Source organism: Carlito syrichta, unplaced genomic scaffold (genome assembly GCF_000164805.1).
Source record: "Carlito syrichta isolate Samal-C Ts95f unplaced genomic scaffold, Tarsius_syrichta-2.0.1 Scaffold311940, whole genome shotgun sequence".
NCBI lineage: Eukaryota > Metazoa > Chordata > Mammalia > Primates > Tarsiidae > Carlito > Carlito syrichta.
Genome location: NW_007256036.1, coordinates 127,341 through 144,940, shown reverse-complemented (window position 1 = coordinate 144,940; position 17,600 = coordinate 127,341). Strand labels below are relative to the sequence as shown.

Genomic DNA, 17,600 nt, shown 5'->3' with positions numbered 1-17,600 from the left:
CCAGAAGTCTCCATCTCAGTGACTGAAACTAACACTTGTAACACAGAAGAGAAGAGTGGGAGAAAATCCAGGAGATTTAATTGTCAGTCCTCCACTTTGACAACTTTTCACTTCCACATCCTTCATTGCCAAGGTTACCATTTCTCAATTTTCCCTTGTGTTCTTTGCAAGCAGCTGCTGCTTGGGGAGCAGTTTCAAGGTTTCACCATCTATGTGTATTATCCTTCAGTTTCCAGTTTCTTTTCACTCAGTTTTTGCTGTTGCAAAATGCACTTAAATGTTGCTGTTCTTACAAATGAATGGTGGTGGAAATTTTTGCACCAGGACCTGGTGGTCAGCAAATCAAATGTGAATGGACTGTCTTTCCTGGGCCGTCATGCAAGGTCAAGAAGACATGTACCATTCAGCATTTTTCCCTTTAGGCATTTTTCTTTGGTATGGTCTCTTTGTGAGAAATCCTTAATCACTCTGTTACATTTCACTTTGTTCAAACTTGATTGTTATTTAAAAATTAGAATACAACATGTTCAAGCTTGGATTTTTCCCTTCTGTTTTTTCTTCTCTGTTTGCTTTATCTTACCCCACCCTTCTTTTCTTTTTCACTTTCTTCCTGCTTGTCCTCTCCTAATTTCATCCCAAAGAGAGGATGCATACTTGCTTCCTCTTCTTGTTGACACTACACAATATATTTGTGCAGCACCACCAGCATTCAGCAGATACTCATTTACCAATTCTTTAGCTGGACCTTGTCTTGGGCCCTACATATTTACAAATGTGTGGGGCACAGTCCCTGTCTTTAGGAATCTTGTATAAGGTGATGGATGGAGATAAGTCAATGGGTTGTAATACGGTGTGGCAAGTGGCTGTTGTGTATGAAGAAGGACCCTCAACATGTTCCTGAATACGTTCTAGGAATTCTACCCTGTCCCATGACTTGAGAACAGAAATCAGCCATTTTGAAGAGTGGGCAGGGATAGGGCAAACAGCTGATCTGTTTCAGACGACATGGAGATGAAACTTTGCTGGAAACCATTGAGGAAATCTATAGTACTAAATCACAGACTATGAGTGTGTGTGGGAAGAGATGAGAGGAATGGGATAATGTAAGATTAGAGACATAAGAAAAGGGCAAGTTGTTTTTGTTGTTGTTGTTTTTTAAGTCTTCCACAAAGTTTATTAGAGAAAGAAGGGAGTAAAGAAAGGGAGACATGCCAGAGCAGGCATGGGAGAAAGAAGCTGCCTTGTTTTTTTTAAACACTGCTATGGGATTTTTATATCCTGATAAGGATTATAACCTTTTTTCCTGGCCATGGAACGGAATCATGTGAAGAGTTTAAGCAAGGATGTTTCATTATTATATTTGGTTACGGCATAGGGAAAACATTACATTCAGTCAACAATACCTATCAGGCATTTAGTAGCTACTGCAAATAGTTGTGAAAACGGCAGACATAAGCTCCACCCTCAGGTTCAGAAGAGGGCAGTGGCAGGAAGAGACAGAGGTCCAGTTGGATGCTGTGGTCCATGGGAAATTTTGCTGCCAATCGCATTATCACAGAAGGGATAGATAGATAGAAGTATATATATTTAAGTGGTATTCAGGAAGTAGTATTGACAGAATGTGGTAATTGACTGAACAGGAGTGAGGGTGGCATGAGAGGGGGAAAAAATAGCAGTCCTTACAGCCTTCCAAATGTTGACCTGCATTCTCCTTTCTTTCTTTACTTTGACAGCCTGGCAAACTTAGTGGGTGTTTCTGTTTCCATATGCCTAGTTATCTGTTTGACCAGCTGTCAGTTCTGTCATCCCATTGGGTGGGTGCACAATGGTACGCAAAAAATGATGGGTCGGTGCCCTCGTAGCAGAGGCCATTTGCTATGGGAAAGCTATTATTAAGAATTATGCTAAGCAGCTCTTCCTGTCAGACAAGTTTTGCTCTTCATTTGGTCATTTGAGATGCAGCATAATAAAGTTGCAGGGATTGGATGCAAGAGGGGAGGCAGGATGGGTGAAAAATGTGGGGAAAAAAAGAGAATACATTTAGCAATAAGAGAGAGGAAACAAAGACAATAGGATGGAAGATTTTAAAATGGGCACTGGTTTACTGAGAGAGAGAGAGAAAAAACACTAAACCAGATTATCATTATAGCTCAATATTTCTTTAAGAGGTTTCCTGAGGACACTAGTATTGTGTGTCACTCTTTGGAGAAGATTGCTGGAAAATGTTTCTGAAAAGATATATTTAGCAGTATACTCCTTTAAAAAAAAAGTTGCTTAAGTTGGTTAAACTCAGAATTTTCCAAATATATTTTTCCCTTTTTGTTTCTTACTAATGTTGTATTAACATCTATGGACTGGTACCTCACAGAACACACGCAGGGAAATGCTGGTCTGACTGAGTCATGTTCGTGGAATGGTTAGCACTTGTTGAACATTATTATTTGCTAAGAGTAGTGTTAAACCCTTTATATGGATTATTGCCACAAATCTTCATACCCAAAACATTATGATGTGGACATCACTGTCATCCTCATCTTATTGACAGTGAAAGTACTCTGAATGATTAAGCAAATTGTTCAAGGCCACATAGCCAGTAAGCAGGAAATCTGGTTTTAAACCCGAACAGTCTGATCTAAAAGCTGAAATGCTGTCACTTTGTCCAGTACATTTGACCTGTCCCAGGCTAAGGTTTATGGAGAATTTGCAGATGTTGGTGCTCTTGAAACACTCTTCAGTCATCTTATGAATGGGACTACCTTTTAGGCACTCAAGGACTGAATATGTTCAAATGACTGAATGTTTCTAATGTCAAAGCCATTGACTCTTTGGTACATGCTAGTCAGTGGACTGGGAATTTCACATTATACCAAGTTTTGTAGAAGAAACTGCAGCAAGAGATCCAGAACTTCAATTTGCCAGAGAAACTGAAGCAGGAGATCCGCCCCCTAAAAAGTAAAATCGTGTAAAAGGTCACATAATTAGAAGCCAGTAAAGCTTGAACTTGAACTCAGATAGTTTGACTTAGGAGTTCATATCTTTATTCACAAATATACTGCCTCCTCAGCATCTGAATTAATGTGTACAACTTTCCTAAGCTAAGAAGTGTTAACATTTATCTATATTAAAATACAAAATTTATTGACATTTTTTCATGCATTTATCCATGTGAAAGACTCCCCTTTGAAAAATTGTATGACCATCCGTGCTGCCTCTGAGTTATATTTTTGGAGAATAGAATGTTTTGGGTGTGAAAGTGTACAGAAAGGGGCAATTTAGAGAAGTCAAGAGGAATGTGACTTAGGCTAGATCATAAAGTGACCCCAGAAAGTTGCATTAAAACCAGGGCAGGCAACAATCTATAGGTCATACAAAACAGAGTTCAGTATGGATCTGGGTCTGAAAGGCACTGGGTGACAGATATCTACAGGGGGTGCCAAAAAATTATACACATTTTAATTATGACATTTGCTCAGATGATGGAGTTAATCAATTTTTTAAAAAATGAATGCTAGTGTCACCATGTGACAGACAGGACAGTCAAAAAAATGGCACAAGCACGGTTGAGCGAATGTCATACTACACATCACTACTGTTATTTAATTCAACTTTGAAAAGCAATACATAGATGACATCTCTTAAAAATGTGTATGCAGTTTTTGGTACCCCCATTATTTTATCTCCCTCATAAACAGGTGTAGGTGGATTTTATTTGCTATCAGTTTTGCTTACACCTTAGTGGTTAAGAATTTTAGAATTAGACAGCTCTGGGTTTGAACTTTGCTCTGTCATTAGATGAGACCTTAGGCAAATTTCCAAACCTCATCATCTTAGAATGGGGATGGACATACCTACCCACCACCATTGTTCTGAAGAACAAATGAAAGAATGTTGTAGAAAGTGCTAAATGAAGTAGGGGCTGAACTTTCATCATAGCTAGTTCTTGTTTGATTATAACCTTTTTTTTTTTTTTTTGCTTCCCTAGGTTTTATAGACTCAACTTGAAAATTTTATTTTACTGTTTTTCATTTTTCTCTTTCTTTTGATAATGTCTAGTAAGGTGAATTCCAGCAACATTGTATCACCTGTAGCAGAGTTATACATACCAGATGGGTCAGGATAGCTTGCAATAAAGACGATATGTCACCAGATGATTTAAAAAAAATTTTTTTTTTTTTTTTTTTGTGTAGGAGTCTCACTCTGTCACCCAGGCTAGAGGGCAGTGTTATGCTCCCGGCCACCACAGCCTTGACTTGCTGGGCGGTCCTTTCACCTCAGACTTCCAAGTAGCTGGAACTACAGGCATGCGCAACCACACTTGGCTAATTTTTTGATTTATTGTAGAGATGAGGTCTCGCCAAATTGCCCAGGCTGGTCTCAAACCTCTGGGCTCAGGCAATTGTCTTGCCTTGGCCTCCCAAATGCTGGGATTACAAGCTTGAGCCGCCGCACCCAGCCAGATGATTTTTTTAAAGCACATTAGGAATTACAGATTTGAAGTGACCGTATTCTGTTCAGGAATTCATCTAAGCAATTTTATCTAAACTGTTTACCTTCTCCATTTGACTTGGCACTGAAGAAGAACTGTTTTGAAAAAAGTCAAATAATAAGGCATTTATTTAAAGATTATTCATAAACCATACCTTGGATTTTGTTAATAAATTAAATCTACATTTATGTGGAAAGAGATATGGTAATATTTCCAAGCTGATTTTGGCTATTGTTAAATGGATGAAGACTGACTGAGGCAGGGCTTTTCTTACCTTTTACATCGTATCAAGGCAACTTGTTTGGAAAATATTTTCTCTGTTCATAGTTTATATACAGCAAACAGCATTTTAAATACAAGAAATAAAGTTTTCTGGAGTTCAAGGGGTTAAGGTATAGTGGAAAGCTTTAAATGTAGCACTATTATCATGAAGAAGCTGTGCATCCACATCCTTAGGATTTTTATTATTATTATTTTTTATTTGCAGGATGAGTAAGAGATACTTACAGAAAGCAACAAAAGGAAAACTGCTCATAATAATATTTATTGTAACCTTGTGGGGGAAAGTTGTATCCAGTGCAAACCATCATAAAGGTAAGCTCTTCTGTTTTCTTTCTCAACTCTCTGTGGAGGATGAGTCTTCTTCACAAAGATTGTAGCATTCTGTGTCCATTGGTCTGTTACATTTTACTAGGCATAAGTCTCCTCTGGCAATTCTCTTTAAGTAAAAATACAGGGAGATCTTTAAGATGGCTTTAATAGAGAAAAAACGATCTATCCAGGATAACTGCCATTTCTGCAAATAGTGTTCAGAGAATATGGACTTGTACCTTGGCCTTTCTTTCCCTTTCAAGATAGTGATGTTAAAATGTTGTGTTGATGTGGAAAAAAGGTAAGCTTCAGAATGCCCTCATCCTCATAGAGAAAGCATCTTCAATCAAATGGAGCTAAATAATATGTCTGTATGGAAATATTCTCTTAATGCTTTTGTGGGTCATTTTTCTTTATGCCAGAGTAACACTTTCACCCCCATTGGGACACTACTTTTACTATGATATCCAAGCAGGCTTGATTCTGCCATAGAACAGAAAATATCTGACTTCTACACATGTGTTAAGCTTGACAGCTCAAAATTATGCTCTTTCTGTCCTTTTTCCTGGCTGTAAGACTCAGTATAATGAATAACTGCCTTTTCCAAATGAATTAAAATGGGACTATTTCTGAACTGTTCCTTACATAATCAGGTATTCATAACCTGAGAAGTCAATTTAGATTTTTCTGTGAAATATGATTTTATAATTCAATTCTCTGTCCACTATAAAGTCTAGAGACTAGCAACTTACTTTCTTATTCTACTTTTGGGTGAAGGGGGAATTAAAACTGCTTTGAATTCTGTAACATTTAAATTAGTTACACATGTCCATTTAATTAGCATTATATGGAACATTAACATCAGGGAGAGGAAGCATATGGCATGAAGGACCGATGCCTAGTAGATAATCCTTTTTTCCCTTGGTTTTAACACCAAAAAGAGATCTTGCAAAATACAATTTTATGAAGAATTTCTTCACATTTCATGATCCTGTTCCTACCCACAGTATGTTTGTGTAAACATATATATCGTCCCCTTTTCTTCAAGACAGCACACTGAGCCACAAATCAGGTCTCAAATGCTCTTTAATAATTGTTATCCATGTAAAATATAAAAAATATTAACAAGGACATTCCCTGTGGTCCCAAATTGGCAACAATGAACCAGACCTAAGGACAAAGAAGTGTTTCACACTTGCCTTAAAAAAAAAGTCAAAAACCTCTGGGGCCAGGCATAGCCTTAGGGCTAACAAGAGAATATTCACCATTCCTATTAGCCTGGGGGTCACCCCAGTGCCCATTCCCAGCTTATAAAGTAGGCAGAGGTGGGGAAATCCTAGGTATTGTGGGTGTCAGCCTGGCACAGCAAATGCTGATGAAAAAGAACTTTCTCATCTCCTGAGGCAAGGGATGGGTCTCTAATCACTCCTAGAGCCTTCTCACAGTTTATATCACATACCACTGTGGAAGCTACTTTTACCAATTTTTAGGTTGTGTCATGTTCTATGACAACCTCGAAACTCAGATCTTTTCTTACTTCTTGCCAAAAGAGTTGTGACACGTAAGAAATCACACACTGTGTTGGAAAACTTACTTAAATTGCCAAGCCCAGTACATTACAGAAGGTAGAGAGTTTTGCTGTTTTGTGGTTCCGTTTTCACCCTGCTGCTGATATTTTGCAGGAAGATTTTATAAAATATTTCTCCCCTCCTCAGGCCTTTCCTTCCTCCCACCCTCTTTCCTTTTGTCCTTTCTTTTTTTCTTTACATTTTCTATACAAAATGCCCTTTGTGTTTTAAGCTGTTTTACACATGAAATAATAAGTGTAACATTTATGAAAGTTGTAGGACATGTTCGTAAAATGAATTCTCACGTACTCACCATCCAAAAACGACTGTTGGTGCTGTCTCCTCAGGTATAAAGCCCAGACCTTGGAGACTCCTGGGGTGTTGTGGGCCCCTTGGAAGCGTGTATTCCCATTCTAAATGGTTAAGGTGAGAACCTAGGAACTTTTCAATCTCCTTTGAAAGGAGAAAATGATTTTTATCTCCTTTCAGAATGGGAGGGGAATGGCTATCTCTCTCCTGTATATAATTGGAAAAAATTCATTGTTCTCTGTCACTTACCTAGAGAGTGTTTGGCTATGTGTGTAGGATGTTTGGCTTGGCTCTCATCAAAGTTAAGGCTTAGGGGAAGGCAGGCCAATTCATTTACTCTTTATTTTGAGGTAATTAATAAGACATCAGTTTCTCATCCCACCTTGCTGAGAATTCAACATAAAAGCAATAAGGATGGATATTAGAAACCTGATAGCCCTGAAGAGTTACAGACATCAATTCACTTAATCTTCATATCAATCTGTGAGGTAGGTACTATTTTTAAAACAGTTTTTATGGAAACTATGGCAAGGAAAGTTAAGCAGTGTGTCCCACACTGCCCAGTTAGTTGCTGTTAAAGGCAGGTTTCAAATTTAGACAGTCTTGCTCCATATAACCATGGTATATGAGGGAGAACCCAGAAAAACTGGAATGATCTTTTGGAGGGTGAGCCTCTTATAGTACAGGCTTCCTCCACTAGGTAGGTGTTCTAGGAACCCATCAGCATCAGTGTACCAGCTAGTGTCACTGTGAGAGGCTGCATTCAGCTTCAGTGAATTTTTTTCTTTCAATGCATTTGGCCATTTCATGATTTACAAGTACACTGTCCACATTACACTGAGTGTTCAACAGTTTTTGACCAAAAATAGCATGACCCTCATGCCCAACCTTCCCTATTCACTTGATCTCACCCAGAGTGACCCCCCCGATGAAAAAAGTCCTCAAAGAGAAATGTTTTTCTGATGTGAAAGAGAGGAAACAAAAAATGGCAGAAGCACTAAAAGACATCAGAATTGTAGAGTTCAAAGTCTTTTTTGAGCAGTGGAAAAAGCATCTTGACAAGTGTAATGCATCAAAAGGAAAGTACTTTGGAGGTAACTGAAGTTGAAACATGTGAGATAAATACACAGTTCTTAAATACATAAACTTTGGGGGTTTTGTTCCGCCCCCATATATCTAGTAGTGAATTTCATTTTAATTAGACAATCTGGGATTTAGTTGATTTCCTGCGTCTATGGATTGGTATTTCTCATGAACGTTGCAACATTTAAGGCCCTATCTCTGAAATATAGTTTCTCTACCACTGTCTCTACTAAACTAGAACTCTGGTTAGGTGTTAGGTATGTGTCAACAGTTCCACCCTCTTTTCTGTGTATTTCGTCTTTATTTTATATATATATATATATTTACCTCCAAGTCTCTCTCTGCTATATTCTAGGGATATTTATTCTGATCTTCTTTCTACCACACTTATTCTGTGTTCCCTTGGGCCTCTAATCTACTCTTTAATTCATATATTGAGTTTTACTTTTATTCATTATATGCTGCTAAACATGCTTTTTTTTTCTTGCTAATCTGCTTGCTTTGATACCTTTTTGTTTTCAGTTTCCTCTTTTTATATGACATTGTGTATATATTTTCTATGTGATGATGTTATTTTATGCAATTTCTTTGTTTCCTTTCTAATGACTCTCACTCATGATACCTTATTTATTTTAGGACTCAGCAATTTTTAAAAAAAAATTTGTGAGCTGATGTTCACTGGAATCACATTTGTGAGAATTTTAAAGTCCTGTGATTATGATGCATTCTTCCAGTGTCAATTTGCATATGCCACATGTCTTTGGTAGGGTTCCCTAGAAGCAGTGCCAAGTCTGGAATTTTTGTTTATGTGCTTTATTGAATGAGTACTCTCAGGAGAAGGAGAATAAGCGAAGCATGATAGAGCAGGAGATAAAAACTGAGCACAAACAGAGCCTCAGTTGGAGAGCAGCCCAGTCTGGTCCTGTGGGGACACTCTGAGATGTGGATTGCTCCACAGAGATGGTTCCTCCTTGAGGCAAGATAGATGGCTCTTCTACCCATGTGCCTATTGGCCATTAGCTATTGGTCTGTTCCCCATGCGGGAAAGTACCTTCCCTGGGGAAGTGGCTCCTCTTTAGCAGAGGATGAGTCTCCGAAGAAGAGGGCGGCTGTGAACTGCAATCAACTAACAGTCATAGCAAGTGGGGGAAGGTGTACAGCTGTGAAGGATCTAGGCAGCATGCAGTTCCACTGCTGTGCACTTCTCACTGTCCTCAGATCCACCTGCTTCTCATTTAGGGTCACTCGAGCCATGCAAAGCTTATCCAAGATCTTGGTTGGTCACAGTTTTCAAGAAAACGTACCTGAGGAGAAAGAGTGGGGGGCCCACGAATGCAGTTGGTGCTAAGGCTATCATTATTATTATGATTATTATAATTTGAGTTGGAGTCTCACTCTGTTGCCCAGGCTGGAGTGCACTGGCATGCTCACGGCCACTGCAGCCTCAACCTTCTGGACTCAGGTGATCCTTCCGCCTCAGCCTTCCAAGTAGCTGGAACTACAGACATGTATCACCATGCCCTGCTAATTTTTTGATTTATTATAGAGATGAGGTCTCGCCAAGTTGCCCAGGCTGGTCTCAAACTCATGGGCTCAGGCAATCCTCTTACCTCAGCTTCCCAAAGCACTGGGATTATAGGTGTGAGTCACTTTGCCTGTCTCTAAGGCTATTATTGATACTCATTATCTTCCCACCTCCTTAGCCATTCTAGAACACAGTCTCCTTTAGCTAACACTTCTACTTGTCCTGGAGAATCACCTGAGGTTTTAATGAGCACCCTAAGCTCTGGCTTACCATGCTGTCAATGCTGTGGTTGAACTTCTACGTTGATTGCTATAACGGGGCATGGAGGTGCTAAAGATGCCCTGGTGGATCATCTGGGTGCCTAACATTCCTCTCTGTCTTCAATGTGCCACATGGTCATCAAGGTCATTTACCCCATTGATATTTTAGTTCCTTTTTCTTCAGGCTGGTCTAGGAGTATGAGGAGCCCACACCGACTGGGCAGCAGCTATAGCTTTATGCTTAATGGAGCTCTCACTCTTTCCGCTGCAGAAAGCATCCTCAATAAGTACTTCTAGATTCATGGAGTGTGTTGGTCATCTCGCAGGAATAATTTAGAATGGATATTTCCAATGGAAACATTGTTTGTTTATGCAATGGTTTTATTGAGTAGAATCACTGGCTTAGAATATAGCAGTATGTAGAAGAGACAAAAATCTTTGTCTTCCTGGGGTGCTTATCCTAGGAAGTGGGAAAATAAAGAACAACAACAACAAAAATAAATAAAATGGGATGTTTCATGGTATACATGCTCTGGGAAATATATAAAGAAACAGGTACAGGAAGTGTTTGGGGGAGGATTCTCATTTTAAATAGGCTTTTGAGTAAGATCTTAAGTTTCCAATGGATCAACCAAGGGAACATCTGGGAAAGGATGGTCCAGGTAGAGCAGCAATAGATGTGAATGCTTTCAAGTGTTCCTGGAGACGGTTAGAAATAGCAAGGAGGGTGGTGTACATAGAGCAGTGTCTGCGAGGGAGAGGGTGGTAGATGGGCCGTTACAGGACAGGTCAATGTAGAAGGTGATAGAACCAAATAAATAGATCACGCTCCCCAAACACCAGTGCAATAATATCCTGCTGTCAGGAACAACTGAATGGAGACTTGCTTTTCTCTGTTTCCTGAACATGGTGTAGGAACACTATAGAGATTCAGAGCATTTGAATTTGAAAAACCAGATATCTAAAAATCAGAAATTGTTGTCATCTTCTTAATAAAATCTCCTGTGCTTTGGGAGCTAACAGTCCCTCACACACAAATAAGTTTACTACTCAAACTGCCACAGAAAGATTCCTCCTGAATTCTTACAATTATATTGAGCTGGGCATTTTGAGGGGATTAACTCAGAGTACTGTGACAGCCAGTCAGAAAATATAAGCAGTATTTCCCCCTTGAAAGCAATTACATTAGGTATAGCTTCTGATATTGGGGATCAGAGAAGAAACATTTTAGTTCAGGAATCCAAGTTCCCAAAAGAAAAATATAGTCATTAATCTTAGAAAGCTAATATGTTTTCTTGTCTTATCTTTTCCTACCTACCACATCCAAATCAAATCTCAAGAGGATGAGTCATCATTGGGTATTTGAGCTGGAAAAAGATTTTTATTCTATGTGAAAGATACACACAGGTGAGAGTTATACATAAAAAAGAAACCCAAAAAGTTTAGTTTGATTAGCTAAGGTTGAATATATGTTATCCTTTTGTAATACTAGGTAATTAATATGGGTTAGAACTTTTGATTACATGAATTTTTTCAAAGAAAAACAAAATTATTAAAGTTTTATTTTATTTTTAATTGACACATAATAATTATACATGTTTATGGGATCCAGTGTGACATTTCAATACATGTTTACAATGTTTAATGATCAAATTTTAAAATAAATAGGATTTTTAGTTCAGCACTTGGGTGAGATAATCATTAACATTTTTCTTTTTTGGTAGTTCTTCATTTGGTTTTGGGTTCATATGACAGTGTTCATCCAACTAGGAAAGAAATATATATAGAGAGAGTGTCTGTTAAGTGTTGGGCTTTAAGTCAAGTCAAAAGTGAGCAAAACATGAACCAGGCTCTGGTGGAACTTGGAGTATATCGAGGGAAAAACATTATCCAGATAATCACACATATTTAATGATGAGTGGCACTAAAGTGCTGTAACAATAAAATTTCAGGATGATAAAAGTATATAAACTGTAAAATGCGTGAAGAGGTTCAGGGAAGACTTTTCTAGGGAACAGACGTTGGAGCTAGGGTCTGAATGAGTCAGAGGGATGGATGGGCATCCAGGCAGAAGCAACAGTCTGTGCCGGGCTGCTGAGACATGGAGGGAAGAATTCTCTGGAACTGAGAGACCGCTGTGGCTGGAGACCAAAAGGCAAAGGGGGCAGTACTCAGCCCAGAGAGCTGGCCGGGGCAAGTCCTCTGGGGGCATATTCAGAGGGCTGATTTCCTTACAGTTAAAATTGTGTGATACAGGTTAGCTAGAATATTCTTAGGATCTCTTGGGCAGGTTTGTAGCTGATTAGGATGTACACCAACGTTCAAGAACACTGATTTAGAATTCATAGTGTTCCAAGGATCTTGTTGGTAAGAACAATTGAATTTATGTCCTAAGAGAAAGAAAAATGGCCTGAACAGAAATGGACTGTATTCTGGACTTTTAATAACACATTTTATTATTGATTTTATTGAATTTTCAAAGTAATATATGTTTATTTGAGAAACTTTGGAAAGAAACATACCAAGAGAAGAAATCAAATTCCCCACAATTTTTTCCACACAGACATTATTAAATGACATTTAGGCATATTTTCATCTGGTTTAATTTATGAGTGTATTATACATATTTGAGAGCACTATGTTCATTAATTAATAAATTAATTAAGGCATTAATTGAACACAGACTCATTGAGAGATTACTCTGCCATGAGTTAGCGATTCTGCTTTGAACCGTGCAGAGTTGCGATTTTCCTACAGTTATGCTTTCATATCACAATTTGCTTTTTCTTCTCTTTTCTGTGTTAAAGTATTTTACACTTACATAATAGCACATAAAACAGCATGTGTACTGTAAGAAATGAATATAAAGCAAATAACTGTGTAGTTATCAACCACGACAAAAAATATAACATTGGCAGTCCTCACAATCCCTTATGTCTTTCCCTGATTACAATCTCTCCTCCCATAGAGATAATTCGTTTCCTGACTTCTTACCTCTAAACAGTAGAATATGATAATATGTATCTAGGCTCTCAAATATCTCTGTTTTTCGTAGTTTACGCTTTCCTTTTGGTGAAGTATACTCTCTAGCTATTTCTTGAGAAAAAATTACATAGGAACATTTTTTTAAACTTTTTTATCTGAGCATATCTTTATGGTATCCTCATATTTATTTATTTATTTATTTATTTATTTATTTATTTGAGTTGGAGTCTCACTCTGTTGCCCAGACTGGAGTGCAACGGCATACTCCCGGCCACTGAAGGCTCGACCTGCTGGGCTCCGGCAATCCTTCTGCCTCAGCCTTCCAAGTAGCTGGAACTACACGCCTGACTAATTTTTTTGACTTATTGTAGTGACAAGGTCTCACCAAGTTGCCCAGCTGGGTCTCAAACCCACGGGCTCAGGCAGTCCACTCACCTAGGCCTCTCAAAGTGCTGGGATGACACGCTGAGGCACCGAGCCTGGCCTGAAACCTTATTCTTAATAGCATGTTTCCCAAGCCATAACTCAATCACTTCTGCTCTTAGGTGCTGAAGCCAGTGTATTTGGAATCATTCTTGACATTCTTTGACCTTTCTTGCCATCTCCACCAATATCCAGTCAATTGTGATGTTCATTGACTTCCAATTCCCAATTAGTTCTCAAAGCTTACCATTTTTTTCCATCTCCGTGGCCTTTATCTTCTCTGAGCTATTGTGACTATCTTCTTTTTTTTTTAATTTGAGTTGGGGTCTCACTCTGTCGTCCAGACTGGAGTGCAGTGGCACACTCCTGGCCACCGCAGCTTCGACCTGCTGGGCTCCGGCGATCCTTCCGCCTCAGCCTTCCAAGTAGCTGGAACTACAGGCACGTGCTATTACGTCCGGCTCATTCTTGATTTATTGTAGAGGTGAGGTCTCGCCAAGTTGCCCAGGCGGGTCTTGAACTCGTGGGCTCAGGCAATCCACTCACCTCAGCCTCCCAAAGGCGCGGGATTACAGGCTGAGCCACCGAGCCCTGCTGTGACTATCTTCTTATCCAAAATTTCCTGACTCTGATTCATTCTCCACATAGCCACTAATGTGTACCTGAAAAATAAATATTTGATAATTTTACTCCTCTATTGAAACTCTTAAGATAAAGTTCAAAACTTGTAGCAACATTGATTAAACTGCTTAATTTCTCTCTTCTTTGAGCACCTTCCCTCCTGCTCAAAATGAGCCAGACACATTCTTTTATGCAGTTTTTGAAGGCACTGTGCCCCCTTTTGCCACTGCCTTCTTTTTGCATTTTATTACTTCATTTGTCTAATAACTTCAAGTTGCTAATCATGTCTATTGTTTCCCCCAGAAAGCCTTTCTTGTTCTTCTAGGTTAGTGTCCCTGTGGAGTGGTCACATGGCACTTTGCACCCTTTACTTCTCAGTGCAGTTGTAACTAATTATTTGTATAATTGTTCATGCTTACTTTTCTCACTTAGCTGCAAACTCTATGAGTGTAAATTCACGTTTTCATGCTCAGCATCTCCTAGTCTAACAGTATCTAGAATAAATAAATAAAAGTATGGTGTAATCTTTTCCTTTAAATATGCTAAATATGAAATTTAGATTTCATATTCCAAAATATTGAATAGAAGTTACAAAAGAGTTTGAGAAGTCCATGGTGATGACAGGCATTCTTGTTTTTTACCTTAATGTTGAAGAATAATGTTGACTTTTTAAAATAAGTTATATTATGTTTAAGAAATTTTTTCTATTTTTTTCTTAAAGGTTTTAGTTTTCTTTTTACTTTAAAATGTATTTGGTGTTATAGTATTAGGGGAATCCCAAATATTTAAAGCAAAATAAGTAAATTAATCTTACTTATTATTTCTAGTATACCTTTACATGCATACTTTATTTATTTTGGATTTTGAAAGAAATATTATTTTGCTGTAGTTCCTCTTCATGCTTATTTACACTAGTTGGTTCACGAATTTTTAAAAAAATACTCAAAGCAGAACAAGTCTACCATGAGGAGAGGAAAACTTACTCTTTCAGAAAATGGAATGTAGCTTTTCTGGTGTTGATGGGTATAGTCGTTGAATGAAGTCATTATTATTGCATTGTTGTATGCTTAAAAGGAGATGAAAATCATAAAGCAATTATTTTCATTTGATTATGTACAATTCATTAGTTGAAGAGTATTTTTTTCCAGATGTATAGTGGACATGGTGCAGCTGTCAGTCAACAATTTATAACTTATTTTAGATAATTTATTTGAAGTATTACAATGACTGATCCCTGTCACCTTATATTAAAGGAAGTCAAAAAGTTCTTGAATCATTCTGAGAGAAGAGACTGTCTGAAGCTGATTAGGCAGACAGACTGAGAGGGAGGGTCTCGAGGAGACTTAACACCTGTGGGAACGTCCCCTGCACCACCCTCATTATATAATTGTTGCCTGAAAATGTGGTTAATGTGTTTGAGAGCATCCTCTCAACCTAGGATGTACTGCTAAAATGGACTTTTTGCTGATTAAACGCAGGAGCAGTAGTTTAGCTAAAATGACCTAAGTTGACCTTGGCTTATTATAATATCATTACAATAATAGCATTTATGTTGCAGTTTTAACCCCTCAAGTAGGCTTTTCTGTGGTACTTATGGGTAATATTCAGTATGGGTTAACTTGAGTCAAGGACCCCCATGCACAATAAGAATTGGGTCTCAGGAAGTAAGGGGTGGATGAGATAAAATGAGAAAAATGCTCCCAGAAAAGATAAAATAAAACCATAAACAAACTCCTAGCAACAGTAACCCATTTTGGGCCCCCTCTCTTTTCTGGAGAGCTTTGTTGTTGAATAAACTCCTTCTTTCACTCATCCTTTTGGTGCCCGCATTCCTTAATCTTTTTGGTCATGGGGCAAGAACCTGAGGTTGCTGGTCTAAGCTGACAGTGGAGTTAAAAACTTCTGCAGTGATTTCACTTAAGGTAGAGCTTGCTAATGCTTGTTTACCCAAAGCAGTATTTCTCAGCCTTTTTAGTTTTGTTCTCTAAGGAATTTTCTTACACTTGTTTTTCTAATTGATCCCCTCCCTTGAAATTTAATAAAAGATATATTGCATATCTCTTTATGTAATAAGTGCATATCTGTTATTTATAGATAGAAAGAGTAATATTTTTGTACCTCCAATGAACCATTCACCCCTGTTGAAAATGCATAACCTACAGTTACTCAGTTCTTGTTACTATGATAGCTGTTTCATAGTATGATTCTTTTCCTGTCATTAGTGATAACTTATAAACGTCTTAATAGCATACAGATTTAACAGACTTTAAAAACTTGGGGAATCTAATATAGCCTACTAGATTCATAATCTTGTATTTGAAATAACTCACACAGCAAAATATTTGAGGACAAACGTTATTTCATATGTCTTATACTTTCTTTATCCATTTGTAAAAAGAAAGAAAAAAAGCAAAGATGGTCTACCAAAGTACTTAACTTGTTATTCAGTCACACCAGGCTTCTAGTCTTGGCTCTGTGAATGTCTTTCTTATCACGTTTGCAAACCATACTGTTTCACAATTCTTATAATACTCCACATTATCAGACCACTGGAAAATATTTTAATATCTTCTGTAATTTCTGGTTTTTCACATTGAGTTCCTTTTCTATATTACCAATATATTGAGTGTCTGTGTAACAGACAGTCATCTTTTTAGTAATTTAAGTCCAACCATGATATTTGGATGTTATGCAGATGAGTAAGCAGGACACTAGCCTAGAAATGAAATTACCAAACAAAATGACTATTTAGCTGATCACTCGTGATAAACATGTCTACTTCTCTAAATACGTTGTTGATAAGTTCATGATGAGTACAGAAGGTTGCATCTGGAAGATGAACAGTTTCAAAAACTAGAAGGGAACTTAAAAGTCAGAAGGGTTTAGGGTTTGGGCAGAATGGTCTTGGGTGAAGCATAGTTCCTCTGAACATCTTAGTTCATCTGTGAGATAGGAATAATAGGTACTCATTCTTTTCCCATCGGGTTGATGTAGATATCAAACACGATGATGCATATGTAAAATTTGTGAAAGTGCCTTAAACTATGTTGTTATTGTGTTTGCTATGTATAAATTTTTAATTTTACTGGTAATGTTTTTATAAACTTTGACAGTTTTGAAAGACATTTCTTGGAGGAATAAAATGTAGGTCCTTTTGGGGACTTTTTGCTTTTTTGAAATATAATAATACATATAACAATCAGCTTCTTAATTCTTTGTTTATGCATGCAATTCATCTGCATTTGCAAATGTGTATCTGTGGGAATATTTTGAGGGAAGTCAGTGTCACCTGTTAGTTGAAAAAAAATCAAGCTGTTTATAATGTATTTTCAAGTCATCATAACTAGCTCTGTGAGGTTAATGTTGAGAAAATCAATCAATTGAATACATTTTTTCCTGATTTAAAATAAATTGCATTGGAGTTATAAAAAGAAATGAAAATAAACTACAGATAAAAGTGACAACTCCACTAATAGAAAATTCAGGGAGAAAACATGTTGGCATGTCATTTTAATAAACTATTGGGTTATTTGTATAGTAGTTATAGCCTGTGCTATTTTTTTTCTTTTTTTTTTTTTGAGTTGGAGTCTCACTCTGTCGCCCAGACTGGAGTACAGTGGCTGCTCCTGGCCACTGTAGCCTCAACCTGCTGGGCTCCAGGGATCCTTCCACCTCAGCCTTCCGAGTAGCCGGAATTACAGGCGCGCACTACCACACCTGACTAATTTTTGGATTTATTGTAGAGATGA

General features: G+C 37.8%; 1 protein-coding gene across 1 annotated transcript in view; it reads left to right on the top strand.

The window, feature by feature from the left end:
* Window positions 1-4,971: 4,971 nt before the first annotated feature.
* LOC103271845 (protein FAM19A2) overlaps window positions 4,972-17,600 on the top strand; it is a 132,189-nt gene continuing 119,560 nt past the window's right edge. Inside the window, exon 1 of the mRNA XM_008069343.2 lies at window positions 4,972-5,080. Within this exon, the coding sequence (XP_008067534.2) occupies window positions 4,975-5,080 (106 nt within the window). The 5' untranslated portion in view covers window positions 4,972-4,974. The remainder of the gene's footprint in view (window positions 5,081-17,600) is intronic.